Genomic DNA, 22,325 nt, shown 5'->3' with positions numbered 1-22,325 from the left:
CAGGCTCCTCTGTCCATGGGATTTTTCAGGCAAGAGTACTGGAGTGGGTTGCCATTTCCTTCTCCAGGGGATCTTCCCAACCCAGGTCTCCCGCATAGCAGGCAGATAGATTCTTTACCATCTGAGCCACGAGGCAATGCAAGAGACCTAGGTTCAGTCTCTGGGCGGGGAAGATCCCCTCGAGAAGGGAATGACAACCTGCTCCAGTATTCTTGCTTGGGCAGGCTACAGCACATAGGGTGCAAAGAGACAGGAGAACACACACACACACACACACACACACACACACACACACACACACACACACACACACACACACACACACACACACAGTCCTACATGGATGCTCAGAGCGGCACCTCTCATAGCTGCCATGTGTCAGATGTTGGCATAGGCAGCACACACACACACACACACACACACACACACACACACACACACACACACACACACACACACACACACAGTCCTACATGGATGCTCAGAGCGGCACCTCTCATAGCTGCCATGTGTCAGATGTTGGCATAGGCAGCACACACACACACACACACACACACACACACACACACACACACACACACACACACACACACACACACACACACACACACACACACACAGTCCTACATGGATGCTCAGAGCGGCACCTCTCATAGCTGCCATGTGTCAGATGTTGGCATAGGCAGCGGTCAGCAGTGGGCCGTTTCTGACCTACTGCACTGTTCCACCGGATACACGGGTGCCTTCCTGTGTGTCGGGCAGGGCTGTCGGGAGGCACTGGGCACAGAGTTAAGGAGGGGATGGGGACGTTCGCTCCTCCCCAGCTCTCAGCGGCAGCACCAGGCAAAGCAAACGCCGGCTGGGCCTAGGAATCCTGCCAAGCCCGGTACTCTGCCCATGGTCACCCCATCCCCCGAGCCACAGGAACGGAGAGTGGGGGGGTGGCCCGGAGATGAGATACTGGTCCTTGGGCCCGCCCGTGTGCTCTGCCGCACAGCGTCCTCCGGGCGGGGAAACTGAGGCACGGGCGCCTGCGGCTTCCTCCCGGCCTTCCGGGCCTCGCCTCGTTCCTCCTCACCGGGGCAGCGTTCCAGCTCCGGCTGTGAGACGGGGAAGGGCGCCGCCCGAGTCAGGGCCGCGGCTGCTATTTCTACCCGTTAGCGGCCTTCCCAGGTACCTCCACTTGGGAGGCGGCCGGGAAGGCCGAGAAACCGGCCGAGGCTCCTTTAAGGGGCCCGCGGGGGCGCGCCCGGCCCTTTTGTCCGGGAGGCGGCAGCGGCAGCGCGCGCGTCAGCGTCAACGCCCGCGCCTGCGCACTGAGGGCGGCCTGCTCGTCGTCTGTGGTGGCGGCGGCGGCGGCGAAGCCCAGCGGCGGCGCGAGCGCCCCCGGCCCGGCCCGCCCTTCGCCTCCCGCGTCAGCTTCCCCGGGCTAGGAGCGCCCCCGGCCCCGCCTCGGCCCTCCCGATCCTCGCAGCCCGGCCGTGGCCGCCCGCCTCTGCCGCCGCAATGATGATGATGGCGCTGAGCAAGACCTTCGGGCAGAAGCCCGTCAAGTTCCAGCTGGAAGACGACGGAGAGTTCTACATGATCGGCTCTGAGGTAGCCCGCGGCGCGTCCTTGCCCTCCGGGCCTCTCGGCCGGCCCGGTTCCCGCGGGAGCCTCGGGGCGGGTCTCCGCGCCGGGAACGCGCGTCTCCATTCATCGCGGAGGGCCTGCGTGCGCGTGCGCGGCCGGGCGCGGTGGGGCGTGGCCTGTTGGGGCGTGGTCGAGAAAGGCCCCGCCCCGGGCCCTGGGCACGCCCACCAATATCCCGGAGGGACGCGGCGGGCGGGACGGGGGCGGGGCCTATCGCGGGCGTGATCGAGCAGGCCCCGCCCCGCGCCTGGCCGTCTGGGTAAGCCCACCCGTGTCCCACGCCGCGTGGCCAGGGCCCCGGGGGTCGCGGTGGCCCCGGGTCCGCTCTGAGTTCCACAGCTCCAGACGGATGTACAGAAACGGGGTATTGGGTTGTCTCTTGCGGCACACGGGGCGAGGCGTCGGACCCCTCGCACTCTCCGTCCCTCTCGCTCTCCCTCCCTCCCTCATTGCCGCAGCTGAAATCCTGAAACCGCTGATTCGAAACACCGAGCTTAGTGGGGGCTCACCCGCTTGGTGTTCTTTGATTTTGGGGTGGGTGGCTGGGCGTTCTGATCTTCCATTATCAGTGAGAAGACAGGTTGGGAGGACGATACTTGATTTTGGATGGCCAGGGCCCCGGGCTAGATCCATCCGCAAATGGGAGGCACATGGCACTTCGGATATCTTGAACTAACTCCGGGTTAGTGCAAGGGAACGAGCCTAGAACCCCTTCATCCGTACCTAAAAGGTGACCTTTCAGCACGCCGTTAAGTCAGCCGGGTGACTGACTCTCACTGGTATATACTTGGTGCACCAAGTATCTTAAGTTCTGCCAGTATTCCTCAACCTTTGGCAGTCTCCGGTTTGTGCGTGTGTGTACAAATCTGCAATTTTTAAATTACGGATCCGCAGTTCAGATGTGCAAGTACTGAGCAGTAGTGCCTCCCTTCTGTAGCGAGGCCAGTGCGGGTCTCGGGAGTTAAAGCAGTTACAAACGCCAGTGCTTGCTTCTAGCAGCAGTTTTCAGTATTATGCATTTCAGTCTTTTTTTCTCTTTTTTTTTACAACTTTTCTTCCCTCTTCACGATTGAATACCCTGCGAATGAATTAAGCCTCATGATGATCACACCTAACGAGGCTTTCGGGATTCCCTGTGACTCCTTGGGGCTTGTCTGACTTGTATTGAGTTATGAGACCTGTGTTGTCAGGAGCATCAGAACTTTCTGCGTTTCCTTTCCTACCAGTTTTTATAAAACACAGGGGGCCAGATGCAATGTATTTTCACATCATCACAGAAACGCCCCACCTGACAGCTGGCCGTACTGAGAGGCGCCACTGCCTGCCACATGCCGTAGCTCAGAAAGGTCTTCGCCAGCCTGAGGGCACAGAGGCGGCATGTGGTGACCGGCAGGTTGATTAAAGAAACCTTCACCCGATCTAATGGGCAGGAAGAGCAGTGGGTTTAGCGTTGACTCTGAGTCAGTTGCACTTTTGAAAATCAAGCTTGCATTTATTGGGCCAGTGGGCAGAACGTGAGGTGTCCTGGCTCCAATTTGGCATCCACGGCACGTCTCAGGTATCTAATGAGATGCTTAGGCTAGACAGTTTCTGCGACCTGCCCTGTAGCACATCTTAGATTCGAGGAAGATAACTGCAGTCTTCTGTTTCAGCCCTGGTGAGTGAGAAGACTTGTCCCGAGATGCAGTTTATAGAGATCAGACAGCAGGAGGGAGAGGCAGTTGCCATCTGGGGCCTGACTTTACAATATTCAAACCTCAGGAGGCCTGGGCAGGGTCCAGGGCTAAAGTGGCGTCTACTCGCAGCCAGCAGCTCCTCTGACAGGAGCGGTGCTTGGCCCCCGGGCCAGTTGCCCTGGGCAAACAGCAGGCCCTGGTTTCCGAGAGGTGCGCCGGGCGGAGCAGTGCCCGCAGTGCCCCACACCCGTCGGGGGTAGCCGCCTTGGGAGGGCGTCCACAGCTGCCACAGTCCTGCCTCCGCACGGGCAGCCGTCATCACCACGCAGAGGCACAGCTGAGAGGAGCCGGGGGCCTCCACACCCACACCCTCGTTTTCCATTTGGGAAAGCCGGGTCCAGAGGGGGCAAAGGCTGGTGCAGGGAAAACCCAGGGGGGTAGACCGAGTCTCCTAAGTTCCGAAGGGACCTCAGGAAGGGCCTAGGAGGCTGGGAGGTCTGCAGGACCTGCACGGTGGCAGTGGGGGCATTAGGGTCGTGTCTTGTCAAAAACCTACTGGAAACACTTGTGTTTACCCCCGGATGGTAACCGCGCTCAAGCCAGATAACTCACAAGGGCCTGTACCTGCGGCGGGGAGCAGGAGGGACCCTGTGGCCACCTTCTCTCACGCCGTTCAGCAGCCCTGGTTGTGTAAATCTCTAAATTCATGAAAAATGGAGAAACTGTAAAAAAGAAAAATGCTATAATGGGGTAGGTACGTGGGAAAATAGCAGAAGTGGGCCCTTCGTGGGGTGAACTTTACAGTCGATGAACATTTGACAAGAGGAGTAGGGAGACCAAGGGAAGGAAGTGTTGCCCAGTCGCAGAAGGAGCCAGCAGCCAGTCCAGCGACTGTCCCCCGCCACGTGACCGAGTGGTTGTTTCTGAAAAGTCAGTGAAGCAATGGAGTTTCTTGGTAAAAACGTTAGGACTAGATTTGTTTTCGTCAAGTAAGTTGTACTTTTGAGTATCTGGCACAGGCAGACTATTGTTTGGGGCAGTGATGATGTCTGCAGCAATCTAGTGATTGCTGATAAGCGCTTTTGAAACTCTTTGGAAAATTCCTTTGGTATTTCTGGTTTGAATTTTGTTACTAAACAAAGCAGCAAAGGCCACGGGGGGAAATTATCCTGCATCTGTCTAAAATTAAAAGCCCTTTTTGGCCTTTATTACGTCGTAAAAATATCAGTCTTAAGATAAAAGGAAGAGAGGCCTTACATTTCTGGACTGCGCTAGAGATGCTTAGTGCAAAGTCAGAGCTTCTCGGGGAGCTCCCGGGGGCCGTGTCTCACCAGAGTCTGCTTGGCCCTTCCTGAACTTGGCGCTGTCGTCGGGAGGCAGAGCTTACCCCTGCCAGCGGGCCAGACCTTCGCTGCTGCGGAACCCCTGATGTCAGCAGAACGGGCTTTGGCTGCTCCTCGGAGCCCAGCGCGGGGCCGCGTGTGGTCTTTGTGTCACCGAGGCAGCAGAGCCTCGGCGCCAGGGTCCTGCCCTGCCCCGAGGAGCCCTGGCCCTCTTAACGAGCCTTCTCACTTTACCCCTAGGTGGGAAACTACCTCCGTATGTTCCGAGGTTCTCTGTACAAGAGATACCCCTCGCTCTGGAGGCGACTAGCCACTGTGGAAGAGAGGAAGAAAATAGTTGCGTCGTCACATGGTAAAAAAACAAAACCTAACACCAAGGGTGCGTCTTCACGAGGGTTTGTAAACCTGTTTCAGAACCACTGCTTATGTCCTGGAGAGAAAACGCTTTCACCCGGCGCGTCTTCACGCAGCCCTGACCTCAGCGTGGCGCAGCGTCCCGGGAGGGGGCGGGAGGCCCCGGTGCAGGTGACGGTCCTCGCTCAGGGTGCTCGGGGTCAGGGGATGCCCGGCGGGGAGCGGGCGTGGTGAAGACACGCCGGTCTGAAAACGTTTTAGGATTGCTGTGATGCTATGCCATCCGCGGGCGTGCGCCATCCTCACCCTCCATGCGCCCGGGCGGTGGGGCGGCCCCGGCCCCGCCCCGCTCCGGGCTTTCACCGCTTCGCTCCCCGCCCCCCCGTCCCCCCCCCAATCCATCGCGTGGCACCTGATCTGGCAGCCGGTCCGCTAGCAGTCGTTCGTGTGCATGTTTGCTCCGTGCTCTGTGCGCCTGGGGCCACGGGGCGCCACCTCCGGCCCGGGCACCAAGGTGCCCTGGTGGACCCGGCCCGTGCCGCGCGCGCGCGCGCGCGCGTGTGTGTGTGTGTGTGTGTGCGCGCGCGCTCTTGTGCACACGTGGCTGTGTGTGTGTGCGCGCACGCTCGGCAGTCCGTCCGGTGTGGGTGTGTCTGTGGCGCTGCTGTGGTCTGTCCACCGCGTTCTTTTAACGCAGGAGCCGGAGCCTCTTGTCCACGCACCGCTGTGACCTTTCAGCCCCTCCCTGGCCCTCCTACGCCAGGAGCAGCGCCGGTCACTAACCCTGCGCCCCCAGCTGCGCTTGCCCCTGGCGAGCCTTGGCGATCCCGGGCCTCCCGCTCGCTGGGGAGCCGCCTTCCCCTAACCCCCCAGCGCCACCCGGCTCCCTAGGCAGGCTGTGGTCGGCCTGCCAAGAACTCGAGCTCCCAGGGCCGCTGACACCAGGGCCAGGAGTTCGTGTTGTGTGTGCCGCAGCTCTTTCCAGCTCCCTGGGCTCTTGTTTTAAAAGAAAAGTCTTTCTCATCCCTCATCCCATCTCCACCTTGCTTTGTGTCGTGGACTGTAGCGGTGTCAGACCTCTTCCTGCCGGCCGCTCACTCTGGAGCCCTCCTGTCCCCAGAGGCCCTGTGGCTGAAGCCCATGCAGGCGGCCCAGCAGGGCCTCTGGAGAAAGCCAGGGTCCAGGCCGCCCCTTTGGAAGAGGCCAGCATCGGGCAGTCGTGAGGTCCACAGCCGCTTCCCCCACCTCCTGCATGTGAGGACCTTGGTGTGCTGCATCTCCTGGCTGCTCCTGCCCGCCGCCCGCCCGCGGGCTGACCGCAGCCCTGTCTCTGGTTGCAGATCATGGATACACGACCCTGGCCACCAGCGTGACCCTGCTGAAAGCCTCCGAGGTGGAGGAGATCCTGGACGGCAACGATGAGAAGTACAAGGCCGTGTCCATCAGCACCGAGCCCCCCACCTACCTCAGGTACCCCGCCGGCCCCCACTGTGCTCACAGGCCGTCTTCGCCAAGTTTCCAAGTGTCTGTCTTTGGAATTTCTAAGAAATGTAAGCCAAGCCCTGGGTTCTGGAGAGTTGTTAAGAATGCTTTGAAAGGCAGAACAATCAGTGGCCTAGGTCCACTCCCAAAAGAAACACACAATGGTTTTGAACATAGAAACTCAGGTCCTTTGAAAGCACGTTTATGTTCCCAGTTAAACAGGCGAAGGTCATGGGAACGTTGTTGCTTATGGGTAGTGTTCATTCATTCAGACTTATCAGCAAAACTTGGACACGCTAATGGATAAGTAGATAAAGGGTGTGGAGTGGACACACGGGGAATGGTGAGTGTCCTTGGGCATCATTTCTAAAATGCAGAGTAAAAATAGACATAGCCGGCAGCATAAAGAAGCGGGGAGGGAGCTCACTCACTCGGCCACTCTGCACCGTGGCTGCTCTGCGCCAGGCGCTGCGGTGGCCTCAGCCTCCTTTGGATCTCCGGCCCATTCCTCTCAGCCCCAGTGAAGTACTTTACACCGTCAACAAGGGCCGTCCTGAACTTCCAGGTTTTCTCCTAACTGCACCGTCGGATTGTTTTTCTAACCACCCGCCCCACCCCACAACCCCCTGAAGAAGGTGGTGTGCTCACGGCCTGGCCCGTTGTAGACGTGAGCGTTGCAGATTACTTTTCTCGCCCCGGTGGTGTGATGAGGATGGAGGGTTAGCTGGGCTTCCCTAGAGTAGTCACCGGAGGCGATTACGTGCACGTGGGTGGGGCTTTGAGATCCGCACACGCCAGCCGGGAACCTTGTGTGGGCAGTGAACACTCCTGGTGGAGTCCATCACTTGAGGGAGAGCGCTAGGCCAGTAGCCCCGTTACTGGGCAGTGAGAAGTGCTGGGCGGCGGTAGGGCTGCAGGAAAGCCCCCGGTGGGCCCCATGGTAAGGAGGCGCCTGCCCAGCACCCAGCCAGCCCCGCAGGAGGGGTGGCACGCCCCCTCCCCAACACCGGCCAGGTCGGGCACGGGCTCTTGGACAGACCTCTCTGCAGCAGAAGGGAGGCTGAGTGGTGGGACTCAGATGCCCGGACCCCGCGTGGCGCTGTGTCATCCCCTCGCGTGCTGCGACATGACTTGCGTTGTCCACTTGAGGCCATCAGGCAGGAGGGGTCAGCCAGGCAGCCTCGGTCCGGATACGAGAGGCTGCTGCCGGGGGGGGGGGGGGGGTGGCTGGCCTGGCCTGGGGGGACCTGGGTGACAGCTCTGGCTGGAGACTCAATCGGGAAAGGTGTGGTGGTCCATGCCCATGCTGCGCACACGGGCCCTGCGCGCCTGTTTCGCCCATGGAAGTTACAGAGGATCCAGCCTCGCAGGTCCTACCCAGAAATGGCAGGCACCTGGCCTGAGTGAGGCCTGGATAGAAACCGCCAGCCAGGTGGCCCGTGGCGGGGACCCCGTCTCGGCGCCTCAGCTCTTGGTCCTGCCCGCATTAGCCCCGGTCCCCTGTTTCCCCAGGTCTCTGGTGTGGCCCCCCTTGGTGTGTGGATCCCTCCCTACCCCACCCCAAGGGGCGCTCCTGGGCCCAGGTGTGGGGTGTGGGGCCTGGGCCTGGGGTGTGAGGGGCCCCAGCTGCAGAAGAGGAGTGAAAAGGCCACCGCCTCTCCCTCCGCCCCCCATCCTGGAAGGGCGCTGTCTTAGCGAGAAGCCAGGCGGACGTCACCGATGGTGACGGTGGTGGGGCGGGGCTGCAGAGGTGAGTGGTGCAGTCGCTGCGCTGATTGCTCCCTGGGTCACCGGGGACGCGGCCCAGGGTTACGAGCGGTCTCGCAGACAGGCAGCCCAGCCCGGGAGCCTCAGCTCAAAACAGCCTTCGGTATTTTCTTCCTAGCAAATGCCCCTTGTAAACCAGAGAGAAGGGCTCCCCCTGTGGGACGCGAGTTCTTTGAGTTACTTTGAGTCTCGCCTTCTAGAGTATCTCCCCATCCCTGAAGGCCCGGAGGCCAGAGGCGCTACCCAGCCTGTCTCAGGCTGGACTGAACATCTGAAATAACAGCCTGATTGAGAGTGTGCCTGCTGCAAACCCCCAGGGACAACCAGCCTCCTGCCGAGTGCAGGACCCCCGCCTCCCCCCAGAGTCGGGACCCTCTCTCTGTCTCCAACCCTGGCCCCCTGCCCAAACATTGACCCGGGCCTCCTCCCTGCCGCCCTCGGGGCTCTTCTGGAAATCTGCCCTCCACCCCCACCCCCGCCCCCCGTGAACCCTGACTCTCTTTACTGAGTGCCCAGCCCAGCCCAGCACGTAGCACGGGGTGACAGCTCACAGACTGGGCCAGGGCCCGTGCCCTCTCCTCCTCCCCTAACCCTGGTGACCCTGAGCAGGTGCCACTGGGAGCCTGGGGAATAGCCACCCGCGGAGCTGGGCGCACAGAGGTTCCGCGGGGGCCTGGGCCCAGCAGGGGCGCAGCAGGCATCCACTGGCCACGACCTGGCGGCTGGGGAGCGGCTTTTGGCCCGTAGGCTGAGCAGAGTGGTGTCCGTGTCTCCCAGGGAACAGAAGGCCAAGAGGAACAGCCAGTGGGTGCCCACCCTGCCCAACAGCTCGCACCACCTAGACGCCGTGCCCTGCTCCACCACCATCAACAGGAACCGCATGGGCCGTGACAAGAAGAGGACCTTCCCGCTCTGGTGAGGGCCCTCGACCACGCGGCCCTCCCGCACACGGGCTGTTCCCGTTGTTTGCCCGTTACCGGCGCCCCTGCGTTCTCGGACAGCGGTGCTCACCCCTGGGTCTAAGGGGGCGCGCTTGGTTTCCTTGCTCCCGCCACCCCCGTCTCGCCCTCTTCCCCATCCTAAAGGGCAGGCGGAGTGCGGAGCTGTCTGGGGCTCCCTCGGGGTCCAGGCTGCAGGTGGAGAGCCCTGGGCGCTTGGCTGCCGAGGCTCCCCAGCATCCCCCCTGCCCCCCACCCAGTCAGCACCCCTCCTTCACTGCTCTGCCAGAGGCTTCTCGACCCTCCTGTCCCTTGGCATTTGTTCCAGGGTTTCCTCTTCTGGACATACCCTTTCCTCCCCAAAGCTGCTGGGAGAATCCTGCCTGCTCTGGGGCTTAAACCTCTCTTCCTGCAGGGAATGTCTGAGCTTGTCCCACTGCCCGAGTCGGCACCTCCCTTCCTGCCCCGCGTGGACCCCCGCCGGCCCTGTCTGCTGGCTCAGCCCGTAGCGGACGGGTCCTCTCTGGGCAGGTCTCGGTGACCAGTGGTACAGAGAGGGAGGCCCTGGGCACAGGGACCCAGCCCACATTGCTGAGCATGCGGCCACTTCCCTTCCAGCTTCGACGACCACGACCCAGCCGTGATCCACGAGAACGCGTCCCAGCCCGAGGTGCTGGTCCCCATCCGACTGGACATGGAGATTGACGGGCAGAAGCTGCGGGACGCCTTCACCTGGAACATGAATGGTCCGTCTGCTGCCCTGGCTGGCGTGCACCCAGCCCTGTCTGCGTGGCTTCGGGGGGTCCCGTCATCACCCAGGGGGTTGGCAGAGGAGGCCAGGGCTGAGTGCGCTGACTGTAGGCCCTGCAATCGACCAGCAATCCCCCCCCTGCAATCCCCCCTCCATCTTCGTTTCAGAGAAGCTGATGACCCCGGAGATGTTCTCAGAGATTCTCTGTGATGACCTGGATCTGAACCCTCTGACGTTCGTGCCGGCGATCGCCTCCGCCATCAGACAGCAGATCGAGTCCTACCCCACGGACAGCATCCTGGAAGACCAATCAGACCAGCGCGTTATCATCAAGGTAGGCGACTGCTTGCCTACAGCTGGCCTGCCTTGTCCTCCGGGCTTTCGAGGTGCAGAGGTGCGTGGAGGCCTCGACAGGAGCCTCTCTGGGGTCCGTGCTGTGGGGCAGAGCTCTGGAAAGCTGTCTCTCGGGCAGCTTATCCCAGGAAGGGCACGGGCTGACTTTGAGGAGGGCATCACATTCTGGGCGTGTCTGGGTGCTGCTGCAGCCTTGCCAGGTGTGGAGCAGAAGCTGGGTGGTACCAGGAGTGACCCAGCTAACGGCAGAGCAACGAAGGGCACAGTGCGGCGGGCACACTGCCACTCTTGCCATGGGCAGGCTGGGCCAAGCACATCCCATGCTGTCTCAGCAGCCCCCACAGTCCTGGGGGACGTTATGAGAAGAGGGATCCACCTGCCCCCCTCAAGAAGGCCTGCCTGGTGGTGAACAGTATCTCACTGTGAGTTTGACTTGCATTTCCCTGTTGATTTGTTATTGTTCAATCTCCCAGTCCAACTATTTGGGACGCATGGACTGCAGCACGCCAGGCTTCCCTGTCCATCACCAACTGGAGTTTGCCCAAACTCATGTCCATTGAGTCGGTGATGCCATCCAACCATCTCATCCTCTGTCATCCCCTTCTCCTCCTGCCCCCAATCCCTCCCAGCATCAGGGTCTTTTCCAATGAGTCAGTTCTTCGCATCAGGTGGCCAAAGTATTGGAGCTTCAGCTTCAGCATTAGTCCTTCCAATGTATATTCAGGACTGATCTCCTTTTGGATCGGCTGGTTGGATCTTGCAGTCCAAGGGACTCTCAAGAGCCTTCTCCAACACCACAGTTCAAAAGCATCAATTCTTTGGCGCTCAGCTTTCTTTATGGTCCAACTCTCACATCTACAGGACTATTGGAAGAACCATAGCTTTGGACATGAACCTTTGTGGGCCTTTCCTGGCTGATTAGTGACCCTGTTGGCCGTTTGTTTGTCTTCTGTGTCTGCTGAAGTCCTTCCCTTTTTTGAGTCCGGGTTTTGTTGTTTTCTTGTTTTCTCAGTTCCCTGTATCTTACAGATAGTGATCTGTTTTCAGATAGTGTGATTTGCAGAGGTTTTCTTCCTTTCCATGGGTTGCCTTTTTATGTTGTTGATAGTGTCCTTTGATGCATAGAAGTTTTTTATTTTGGTGAAGTCCAGTCTGTTTTTTCTCTTATCGCCTATGCCTTTGACGTCATATCTGAGAAATCACTGCCAAATCCAAAGTCATAAAGCTTTACTCTGTGTTTTTCTGAGAGTTTTATAGATTGAACTCTTACATTTATATGTTCTATTTTGAGTTAATTTCTGTATGTGGGGTTAGGTAAGGGTCCCACTTCATTCTTTTGCATGTGTATGTTCTTTTTTCCCAAAACCATTGGTTGCAAAAACTATCCTTCATTGAATGATCTTGGCATCTTTGTTGAAAATCATTTGACCACTTATTTGAGAGTTTATTTCTGGGCTGTCCCATTGGTCCGTGTCTCTGTTTTTATGTTAGTCCCACAGTGTTTTCATTACTGTATCTTTGCAGTAAGTTTTGAAATCAGGAAGTGTGAGTCTTCTGGCTTTGTTGTTCTTTTCGTCATTGTTTTGAGCAGACATCCTTTGCTTTTCCTTAGATTCCATATGAATTTTAAGATTTTTTTTTTCTATTTCTGCAGAAGTACTGTTGGGATTTTGATAGGGATTACATTGGCTTTGTAGATTGCTTTGGACAGAGCAACCTTGTAGGCTACAGTCCATAGTGTTGCAAAGAGTTGGACACGACTGAGCGACTAAACTTTCTTTCTTTTTTTCTTGGGTATTCTTAACAATTTTAAGTCTTCCAATCCATGGACGTGGGATGTTTTTCCATTTATTTATATCTTTAATTTCCTTCAGCGTGTTTTATATTGTTCATTGTACAAGTCTTTCATCTCCTTGGTTAATTTCTAAGTATTTTATTCTTTTTGATGTTATTGTAATTTCGTCATACTTTCATTTTCAGATTGTTCAGTGTTAGCATATAGAAATGCAGCTGATTTTTGCATATTGACTTTGTATCCTGCTACCTTGCTGAATTCATTTATTCTAATAGTATTTTGTTAGCATCTTAAATTCTGCATATAAGATCCTAACATCTGGGAACAGAGATAGTTTTACTTCTTCCTTTCCAGGTGGATACCTTTTGTTTATTTTTCTTGCCTAATTGCACTGAGTAGAAATTCCAACGCTAGATTGAATAAAAGTGGCAAGGGTGGGTATCTTTAGCTAGTTCCTGATCTTAGAGGAAAAGTTACCAGTCTTCTACCATTGTGGGTAATACTTACAGTGATTTTTGTGACTGAATTAATCTTGTTGATATAGTTTCCATCTGTTCTTAGCTTATTGAGTGCTTTTATCGTGAAAGCATGTTGAATTTTGTCTAATGCTTTTTTCTGCGTTTATTGAGATGACTGTGTGGTTTTTGTCCTTCATTCTGTTCACGTGGTTCATTGCATCGATCAGTTTTCTTACTGAGCCATCCTTGCCTTGTCAGAGTAAGTCCTGCCTTTTATAATTTATTTGTGTCATCATCACATCATTCACAGTGGCGTATAATTATTCTGATGTGCTGTTGAATGTAGTTTTGCTAGTGTCTGTTGAGGTTTCATATCAATGTTCATAATAAGTGTGGTCTATACCTTTCCTTTCTTGTTGTATCTTCGTCTGGCTTTGGTATCGAGGCACTGAGTTACGAAGTGTTCCTTCCTTTTCAGTTTTTTGGTAGGATTTGATAAGGATTGGTGTTAGTTCTTGAGATGTTTGGTAGAATTCACCAGTAAAGCCATCAGATCCAAGCTTTCTGTATAGGGAGTTAGCCCGTTACTGACGCATTTTCCTCGGTAGTTAATCCCTTTTCAGAGAAATATTTTCCTTGCCCCAACTAGCAGCACCAGGGCACGGCCATGAACAAAAGTGGGGATGTTCTGGAGAGAAGGGGCGGTGTGGGTGTGGCCTGGCCCCGGAGGGGAGCCGCTCCAGCTCGTGTCTGCACTCCCGGGCCAGCTGAACATCCACGTGGGGAACATCTCCCTGGTGGACCAGTTCGAGTGGGACATGTCGGAGAAGGAGAACTCGCCCGAGAAGTTTGCTCTGAAGCTGTGCTCCGAGCTGGGGCTGGGCGGGGAGTTCGTCACCACCATCGCCTACAGCATCCGGGGACAGCTGAGCTGGCATCAGAAGACCTACGCCTTCAGGTAGGGGCTGGGACTGGGACGGGTGGCCGCCCTCCGCCCCCTGCGCGGGGGTGCCTTCGGGACTTCCTGGGGCCTCGGTACCAACTGACCGAGGGCCGCCCCGTGCGCTTGGCGGCCTGTGTCACCTCCTCCCGTCCCCTGTCCCAGTGGCGACGTTGCTGAGACCCTTGCTCATCTGCCGGACTCGTGCTCAGACAGGCCTGCCCACCCCCGCCCAGGGCGGTCCAGACGCTGCTGCCGCCTCTTGTTCAGTCCGCGAGCGGGTAGCAGGCACCCCCGTGGGAGAGGGGGTGGCGTTCAGGCCGCCCACAGAGCGGGGAGGGGTCTGGTCCCGGGTCCCGGGTCCTGGGCAGGCTCCTCGCGACCCCGGCGTGCCTTCCAGTTGCCGGTGGCCGGACCCTGCAGAGCTTGCCCGGGGCAGCCCCGTCCCCCAGGCCCCACCCAAGGGAGGTGTCCAAACCGGATGTTAGGCTTTATGCGGCTGCTCAAGCTGTCACCGTCCCCATGTGGAGGCCATTACCGAGGGACCACCCCTGACGGGGAATAGCTGAGGGAGCACGTGGGGCTGTTTGTGTCTCAGCTGCTTCTCCAGAAACCCCAGGAGGCAGCGCCTGCCGTGTTCCTGGAACTCTGAGCAAGAGAGGGAACGGCTGCCACACGGGGCGCCCCCGCAGCTGCCGGCAGCCCCGCTGCCCCGGGGTTCCCGTCCACAGACGGGGGCCGGGCCACGCCCTGAGTCCTGTGGGAGGCCTGCTCATGGCGCCTGTCCACGCACGGCTCATGAGCTGAGGCCAGCGGGCCTGGAGCCAGCCTGGGGGGCCTCACTCCCCAGAGCAGACCCCGAGGTCCTGGGAGTGACATCGACACCCAAGTCCCTCATCCCCAAGGCTGACTCAGAACACACCTCTCACTGCCGTGCAGCAGGGGGACTCAGGGGGGCCCCCTCACAGGCCTGGGCCAAGTGCCCCCTGCTCTGACATTCAGGGGACCTGGAGATCTTCCTACCCAGATGGCACTACTGGTAAAGAACCCACCTGCCAGTGCAGGAGAGACACAGGTTCCAACCCTGGGTTGGGAAGATCCCCTGGAGGAGGGCATGGCAACCCACTCCAGTACTCCTGCCTGGAGAATCCCGTGGACAGAGGAGCCTGGTGGGCTACAGTCCATGGGGTCGCAAAGAGCTGGACACGACTGAGTGACTAACACTCACTTTTCAAGAGTTCGTTATACATTCCAGATACAGGTCCCTTACCACATACCTGAAAATACAAGGCATATATCTTCTCCCTTTTTGTGGGTTTGTAGTTCACATTCATGACAGCATCCTCTGAGGCACAAAAGTTTTAATTTTGACGACGTCCAGTTTATCTGTTTTTGCCTCGGGTTGCTTGTGCTGTTGATGTCATAGCTGAGAAACCGTGGCCTGCCGGGTCCCGTCCCGGCGCCCTTTCCCCATCGAGTGGGCTGGGCCCCTTGTCCAGAGTCAGCTGATCTCACACAGGAGGGTGACACCGAGTTTTGTCCCCTCCTCCCGGCTGGGGAGGTGTGGGGGTGGTTGCTCCCTCAGTCTTGTTCTCATCTACCAGGTGGGCACAGCCGTGCCTCCCAGCTGGCCTGCTGCACCTGTGAGGTTGTAAAACTGAGGTCACATTGAAGATGACCCTCCGGGCCCTCTGCCTCCTCCCACACGGCCTCCCTGCTTGCACCTGGTGGGTGGTGGGAATGCAGGGTCCCAGGCGGCCTTGAGGCCCAGGAAGCTGAACGCCCAGGCGGGTGGGCGGCTGTCTGCCCACCTGTCCCCACACTGTGGGCTCCTGGCTCCAGGTCCCTCCTTCCAGGCCTGGCCTGAGCAGCCCTTGGTTTGGCACAAACCCCCCGGGACAGAATCTTCCCGGAGCCAGAGGGAGGTAAACAGGGGGCCTCCGGGACCCGCACTTGTTTACGTTAAGAGGAAGACCTGTTTGCTCCTGTCAGCGCGGGCTTGGTGGCTTTCGTGTCTGCCGCCCCCGAGGAAGGCAGCTGGGAGCCCGCCACGTGAGGAGTGATGTTTGGGTCTGTGGTGCTGGCTTCTGGACTGCCGCAGAGCCGCCCAGCTGGGGAGCAGCTGTCGGCAGGGGCGGCCAGGGCAGCCCAGCCACTGGCCTGGGACTTACGGGCACCGGCTCGGGCCCCAGCCCTCACGCAGTGGATGTGTGTTGAATGTTTAGTGGTAGTGGTCCTCTGAAACCCCTCGCAGCAGGGACACTGTCCCCATTTTCCAGGTGAGGAGTTAAAACGAAGGCCGGGGGCCTGTTTTTTCCTGTGCTGTCCCCCCAGGACCCCCGCCCTCCCTGCTCCGGGGCTGACTCCACGGGGCTCCCAGCAGGCTGATTCTTGGGGCTGAGCCTCGAGGACCGGGCACCAGTGGCCCAGCGGGAGGCCAGAGGAGAGGGCCCAGAGGCCAGTGTGGGCAGGGCGGGCGAGGGCGCAGCTGAGGCTCGCTGGGTGGGCTTGGCCCAGCTCTCCTGGCAGAGGCAGTGACCTGGACTGGCATCCCCAGCCTTTGCGGCCTCGCCGAGGCTGACCCCCCTGCCCTGAGTCCACTTTGCCAGAGGGTGTGCGGGTGGCCCTTGGGCGGCATGCATCTGGGGGCCCCAGGGTGGAGCAGTCAGGGCTTATGGGTTCTGGGCCCCTGTGATGTGGGCCAAGGGGCCCCTGCGGACTGGTCAGGGCAGGGGCCCTGGGACTCCACTCCTGGGTGGATGAACTCCTTTGCTCTCCTTTCTTCTGGACGCTGAGTGGGGCAAATGGCCCTTCTCCTCCCCGCAGGTCCACTGGGAATGGCTGGGTCCACAGCACTGTCCCGTGGACCCCTCCCCACATGCAGACCCGGAGATGCCGTGTTGGCAGCGTGCCCTGTGTCGGGAGCTGGGCACAGAAACCAGACTCCACGTCCTGTCTGCCTGCGGCGGGGGTGGACACTGCTTTCTGGGGCCTCTCCTGCAGCCGCTCTGTGAACCGTCTCCCCCTCCTGTCTTCCACAGTGAGAACCCCCTGCCCACGGTGGAGATCGCCATCCGGAACACGGGTGACGCCGATCAGTGGTGCCCGCTGCTGGAGACCCTGACGGACGCGGAGATGGAGAAGAAGATCCGGGACCAGGACCGGAACACAAGGTGCCGCCCCAGCCCCCTTCAGGCAGGACAGGGCCCTGGGCAAGCAGTCCCATGCGAGCACTCAGGCAGGTCTGACCACAGCCCAGACCAGGCTCACTCCCCCTGGGGAGAGGGGTGGGACAGAGGGCGGCTTCAGGGCCCCACACGGCAGAGTGACCGAGGGAGGGGCTGGGGGCTCCTGCCCCCTCGCTCGGTTGCCTGAGAGACCCGGGGGTCGCTGCCCTCCCCCTCCCGCAGGCGGATGAGGCGTTTGGCCAACACGGCCCCAGCCTGGTGACCACCCCGCAGCGCTTGGCTCCCAGGGAGCGTCTGGAGATTGGCCCGCCTCTCCTCCATCTTCTGGTTTGGAGGGGACCAGGCGGGGGCAGCCCGGCCGTCCTGAGGAGCGGGCCGGGGCCTCCTGATCCCCTGCCGCCCAGGGACACATTCCGTCTGCTGAGCCCCAGTCCCCACCGCCCGTCTCTGGTCAAGAGAGGCCATGTTGAGCTGTGTTTGTTTTTTGTATAGAAGCCCCTGGCAGGGCGAGCAACACTTTCTAAATAAAAAGGCAACAGGTTCTGTTCCGTTTCTTCAAAGTGGTGGCCTGGAGCCGAGAACGGGACAGCATGGCACGGGCTGGCCCCTCACCCTCCTGCGTGCATGTCCCAGCTGGGCCTCAGCAGGGCCCGGGCGCCCTGGACCACACCACCCCCCTCAACCATGAGCAGGACCAGGGCTCACTCAGCCCTGCAGGCCGCCCCTCCCACCCCCACCCACCCAGCTCAGCGAGTCCCTGGAGTCCCGGGCGGGTGGGAGGTGGCGGCCGCAGAGGGCAGGGCCGCCTGTCAGTCCCGGCCCGCCCCCAGCCAGGAGCGTGGGCTTCTCGCTCAGGGTGGCACCTGGGGGCTTCCTCCTGGGACCAGGCCCGGCAGGTGACCCAGGCCCAGTCGCATGAAGCCCGTGAGCCCAGGCCCTGTACCTTCCGCTGCTAGCAGGGCTGAGGGTCAGGACTGCTCAGCTCCTGCCAACGGCGGGGCCTCACACGGGGGGGGGGGGGGGGGGGGGGGGGGGGGGGGCGGGGGGGGCGGGGGGGGCGGGGAGCAGAGCTCTGAGGGTTTCCGGCTGCGGGGTGGGCTGAGACGGGCCTCGCCTCTGGACTCGGGGGTCTCGCGAGCACATCCTAGGAACTCGTACTCCAGCCACTGCCCTCCATCCAGGGCAAGGGGACAGCGGGGTTTCCCCGGAAGGCCCTGAACAAAGAGGTGGGTCCAGGCCCAGCTGGCCTTGCGGACAGTGGGCTCCACCACAGGCGGGGGGCAGGGGCGGATGTTCTGGCCACAGCAGGAGGTGGCCTGAGCCCGAGAGCCAGTGGGGGATGATGCTGCTAGTCGCCCACCAACCCATCACGGAGCCCACGGCTGGGCCAGAGGTTTCACGACAACATTAAGGTCCGACTCCACAGCGAGTACTTTTATCATGTGTGAACGTGACAGCCGGCGGTGACTGGTGCTGCTGCCGACCCAGGAATAAACCACCGTGTGGACTGGTCCTCTGATGCCCATGAGCTGGGGGCCAGGTGAGGCTCCCGTGGGCCTCCGCTGCAAACAGCAGGGGCATAGCTTCCCAGAGGCCTCTGCCTCAGCCACTGGACTCTGCAAACGTGACACTTCAGGCTTCAGGGTCACAGAAAGGGCCTGGCCCTCTTCTGCACCTGGCCCATCCTTCAGCAGCCTGGCTGGGAAATGAGGCAGAGGTCCCCTTGGGGGTTGCTAGTTTGGGACAGGAGGGCCCTAAGGAGGCGTCAACGGAGGGCCCCCATGACCCAGCATCCCAGTCCCGGCCCCGCCCTCGCGATTTGACACCGCCCCCCCCGTCACTGGAAGCTGAATTAAGGCAGACAGTATGAGGATGAGAACCCCAGCAAGACTGCCCTCTGAGTTCAGAGCTCTGCTGGTGACTGGGCAGGTTCGGGACCCTCTCTGGGCCTCCGGCCGTGCCACCTGTGCTGGGTCGGAGAGCAGGTCAGGCTTGGCCCTGGCTCTCAGCCAGCAGCACCCGCCCCGCATGGAGAGGCTGGCCGCAGCAGGAGAGCCAGTGCTGTGGGCGACAGGCTGCAGGTCACTTGTTTATTCAGGGCGGGAGCCCTGGGCCCGGGCCCGGCCTCCAGGACAGGGAGCTGAGTTGCAGGCCGGGGTTGGGGTGGGGGGTGACCCGGCCCTGGGTGAGGTCGTCCTCACTGCTGCACGGGTCCTGGCTGCTCCTCGGGGAGGGGCCGGTAATTGGGGTCCTCCTCTGGGGCATCCAGTAGCAGCTTCCTGTGGGGAGGGGCCCACGCTGAGCTGCAGCCGACAGGGTCCCCCCCATGGGGTGGAGAGCCATCTGGGGAGGGGGGTGGGGAAGGCTCACAGGAAGTCTTCTGTGACCCCCACTCACAGGAAGCTGGGGGTCAGCAGCAGCCTCTTGCCTCCAGGCTGGTTGGGGAAGACGTCCTCCAGGAAATAGTAGACGTGGCCCACTACGATCCCTGTGGGAGAGCCGCCAATGCCGAGGCCACCCTCCACAGCTCTGAAGCCCCCAGAGCACGGGTGTCCGATGCCCTGTACGGCCGGCCGGCCGGCCCAGCGTGGGGCCAGGCTTGGCCCAGAAGTGGGCAGAACCTGGGAGGAGGTCAGCCCTGAGGATATCAGAGGAACTGGAGCCATGAAGCAGGCACCCTAAGCCACCCATCCCCACCAGGTCGGGCCCCACACAAGCGTCAGCAAATGGGTCAGCCTCGAAGAAGTAAAACTGATAGGCTGGCTTGTTGGAGGGGCTGGGAGGATGGGGGCGCCAGGAGGGAGTAAGAGGGGTGGGGGACAGGGAGAGGACCAGGGCTCTGGCCCAGCACACCCAGCTTGGGGCAGGCTCCCTGAACAGCAGGCTCACCCAGCAAGTCCACCAGGATGGAGTTGCCCAGTAGCATTGAGAAGCCCATGAGTGCCCAGGGCAGGAAGGGCGCCTGGAAGGTGAGGAGGCCGAAGAAGTTGACCCTCACCCCAGGGCTGCGGCGGCTCCACACGTACACCAGCATGGCCGTGAGGGCCTGGCCCAGGAAGAAGAGGCTACCCAGGAGCCCCAGCAGCTGGGCCAGAATCAAGGTCTCATGCCCTGCCCAGGGCCCCTCTGACTTCCTAAACCCCTGGAACCCTCAAGCTGGTTGGTTTCACTTCCCAATCTAAGGCCAAACCGTGGCCTCCAGGGGCCCCCTGATCAGCCCCACCTCTCCACCTCACCCCAGCTCCTGGGCCCAGGCCTAGATCCTCCTGGCTACCTGCATTCAGGACTCAGCCCCCGGGCACCCTGCCCTGTGGTATTTTGGCTGTAGGCCTGGAGTTTGACAGAGGCACCTGGAGCTGAGCACGTGATGCACGCTCAAAATCATTCTCAGCTCCGGGGCGCAACTCCTTCCCTCTGCGGCCGGCGCTCAAGCAGGGCCCCAGGGCCAACACAGGCCCGGACCCACAGGTCCCCAAGCCCGGGAAGGATACAGTCATCAGGAGGCCCCCGAAGAGAAACATGAAGACGAAGTCTGCCGTGCGGCCGCGGAAGGAACCCTCCTCCAGCATGCGGCAGTAGCGGAACCTGCGGCTTTGGTATAGGAAGCGTGCCCCTTGGAGGGGCTCAGCATCCCCGGGCCCGCTGCCTCCCGCCCGGTACCCACCCTGCCCCCGCTCCCGCCTCCACCACGGCGCAGGATACACGAAGAGCATGTTGAAGAAGAAGCTGAATCCCAGGGGCCCGAAGAAGAGGAAGTTGGTGATGAGCCTCCAGACCTGCGTGGGGTGCGGCGGGGTGGGGGGCGGTCAAGCCAGCGCTGGGCGGGAGGGGTTGGGCCAGCAGGTGCAAAGGGCGGGGCGGCCTCACCTGGAACTTCCGGAACACGAGGTGTGGGTTGAAGTAGAGCTGGAAGGGACTGAGGAGTTCCAGCTGCTGCGGAACCAGGGGAATCTTAGAAACTGCCCCCCGACCCACCCACCCCGGGGGAGCTGGGGGGAGGTCCATTCGTAACCTTGGCAACCCCCGGAGGCGGTAACCACGGCAGCGCTCCCCAACCCGCCCTTCCGGCTCACCACGGCGGCGGTGGTGAGGACGCAGGCCGCGGTGTAGGTCCGCGTCACCGCCGGCACCTGCAGGAATTCGGTCGCCAGCCCCTGCCACGCCATGAACGCTTCCCAGGCACTCGTGGTCCGGCCGCCGCGCTCTCTTAACCCGCCTCCAAGCCCCGCCCATCCGCCTTCAGCCAATCCGCATCTGCGGTGGAGCGCGCCCGCGGCTGGAGGGCGGGGCCCTGGGGCAGATAGCCAATAGGAAGAGAGAGCGGAGGGTCGGAGGCGGGACGGGGCGTGGGTGGGGCGTGACTCAGAGCCAATGAGCAGGCCCCACGCTGGAGCACGTGGCGCGTGTTGTGGTGCCGGCGGCGGCGGCGCGGGAGAAGGTGTGACCAATGAGGAACCGAGGCCTTAGGGGCGGGCAGGTAGCGGGGACATCTGGGCCCACCCTGCAAGCGAGGCTACGAGCACTTGTTAGAGGGGTCCGCTCGCCCCGAGAGACCGAGGGGTGCGGCCTCGCAGCCTCCCGCCCGGCCCCCCACCCCGGTCCCGCCGCCTCCCCCCGACCCCGGCCCCCCACCCCAGGTCCTGCAGCTTCTTGGCCTCCACCCACGCAGCGTGGGTGGGGCATGGGCGGGGCATGGGCGGGGCGGGGCCCGGAGTTGGACCGCCCTGCTCAGCCAACCCACCTGGGCTGGCTGGGGTCCCAGGCTGTCCTCTCTGAGAACCACAGCAGCAAAGGAGACGCTTGGCGGCTGCGTGTCCAAATCTCGCTGCAAGCCCAGACCCCGCTGAAACTGCCTGTTCCTTTGGGAAGCCCCAACGAGGGCTGCCAGAGGAGGGGCAGACCGGGGACGTGCAGCACTGGTGGGACGAGAGGGTGCCAAGACCGGCTGGTTCAAGTGGACGGGCTGGAGAGAGCCTCGTTACTTGGGTGGAAAAGAGAAACTCCATGTATTCCTTCTGATGAACCCAGTCCATAGTTTACTGTTCTGGATGCTTGGAGACCCGGTGGCCGACAAAAGATGCTATCTCTCCTGGTGTAGCCAAGGAGACGGGGGGGGGGGGGTGGGGGGCGGGGTGGGTGTCAGGGGCTTCTGCTAAGATGAGAACTAGTGTTTTTAGGACAGCGCACTGATGGAGATGAGAGCCAAGTGGAGGCTGGAGGGTTGGGTAGCGGGCCCCCTGCCAGATGGGATGATCTGGGGAGGCTCTGTGAAGAAGTGATGCTTGATTGTCACTTTAAAAAGATGCCTGTGGCTGCTATGAGGAGAGCAGACGGCCAGAGGGATCTGGGGGCAGGCAGAGGATGCCAGGGATGCTGGTGGCTTGGGCAGGGCCAAACCTGGAGGACCAGGAGGGCCAGGATGTGGGTTTTTCCAGCAGACTAGACGGAGCTGTGAGACAGGAGTCAAGGTGACTTCAGGGACTGAGCTATAGGGGAGATGGAAGGCAGTGAACTTTTCCTGAGCTGGAGAACGCTTGGGCAGGCGGATGGAGCATCCTGTTCTGGCCTCACTGAGTCTGGGGGATCTATGTGACATCCGCATGGAAAAATCCAAGTGGCAGAGAGGCCAGGCAGGTGGCTCAAG

At 60.6% G+C, this 22,325-nt stretch overlaps 2 protein-coding genes across 6 annotated transcripts; one reads left to right on the top strand and one right to left on the bottom strand.

Moving 5' to 3' along the window:
• The first annotated feature begins 1,300 nt into the window (after positions 1 to 1,300).
• On the top strand, positions 1,301 to 17,224 carry SMARCB1 (SWI/SNF related, matrix associated, actin dependent regulator of chromatin, subfamily b, member 1). 2 transcript variants are annotated; one of them, XM_043901208.1, is made up of 9 exons: positions 1,301 to 1,599; positions 4,895 to 5,006; positions 6,349 to 6,478; positions 9,035 to 9,172; positions 9,814 to 9,941; positions 10,114 to 10,280; positions 13,321 to 13,511; positions 16,535 to 16,666; positions 16,904 to 17,224. In XM_043901208.1, exons 1-9 carry the CDS (start codon positions 1,507 to 1,509, stop codon positions 16,941 to 16,943), a joined length of 1,131 nt encoding a protein of 376 aa, XP_043757143.1. In that variant the 5' UTR covers positions 1,301 to 1,506; the 3' UTR covers positions 16,944 to 17,224. The 2 variants fall into 2 exon arrangements, with proteins under 2 accessions (XP_043757143.1, XP_043757142.1); XM_043901207.1 differs by having other exon boundaries at positions 1,308 to 1,599; positions 4,895 to 5,033.
• Positions 17,225 to 18,757: 1,533 nt separating this feature from the next.
• Positions 18,758 to 20,890, bottom strand: DERL3 (derlin 3). 4 transcript variants are annotated; one of them, XM_043901212.1, is made up of 7 exons: positions 20,755 to 20,890; positions 20,549 to 20,614; positions 20,384 to 20,457; positions 20,173 to 20,266; positions 19,571 to 19,766; positions 19,052 to 19,169; positions 18,758 to 18,960 (listed from the first exon to the last, which is right to left on the bottom strand). In XM_043901212.1, exons 1-6 carry the CDS (start codon positions 20,845 to 20,847, stop codon positions 19,075 to 19,077), a joined length of 618 nt encoding a protein of 205 aa, XP_043757147.1. In that variant the 5' UTR covers positions 20,848 to 20,890; the 3' UTR covers positions 18,758 to 18,960; positions 19,052 to 19,074. The 4 variants fall into 4 exon arrangements, with proteins under 4 accessions (XP_043757147.1, XP_043757144.1, XP_043757145.1 ...); XM_043901209.1 differs by having other exon boundaries at positions 19,079 to 19,169; XM_043901210.1 differs by having other exon boundaries at positions 19,079 to 19,169; positions 20,549 to 20,611; positions 20,755 to 20,879.
• Positions 20,891 to 22,325: the final 1,435 nt, after the last annotated feature.

The sequence above is a fragment of the Cervus elaphus genome, chromosome 5 (assembly GCF_910594005.1).
Source record: "Cervus elaphus chromosome 5, mCerEla1.1, whole genome shotgun sequence".
Taxonomy (NCBI): domain Eukaryota; kingdom Metazoa; phylum Chordata; class Mammalia; order Artiodactyla; family Cervidae; genus Cervus; species Cervus elaphus.
This window is presented reverse-complemented; position numbering and strand designations above follow the sequence as displayed.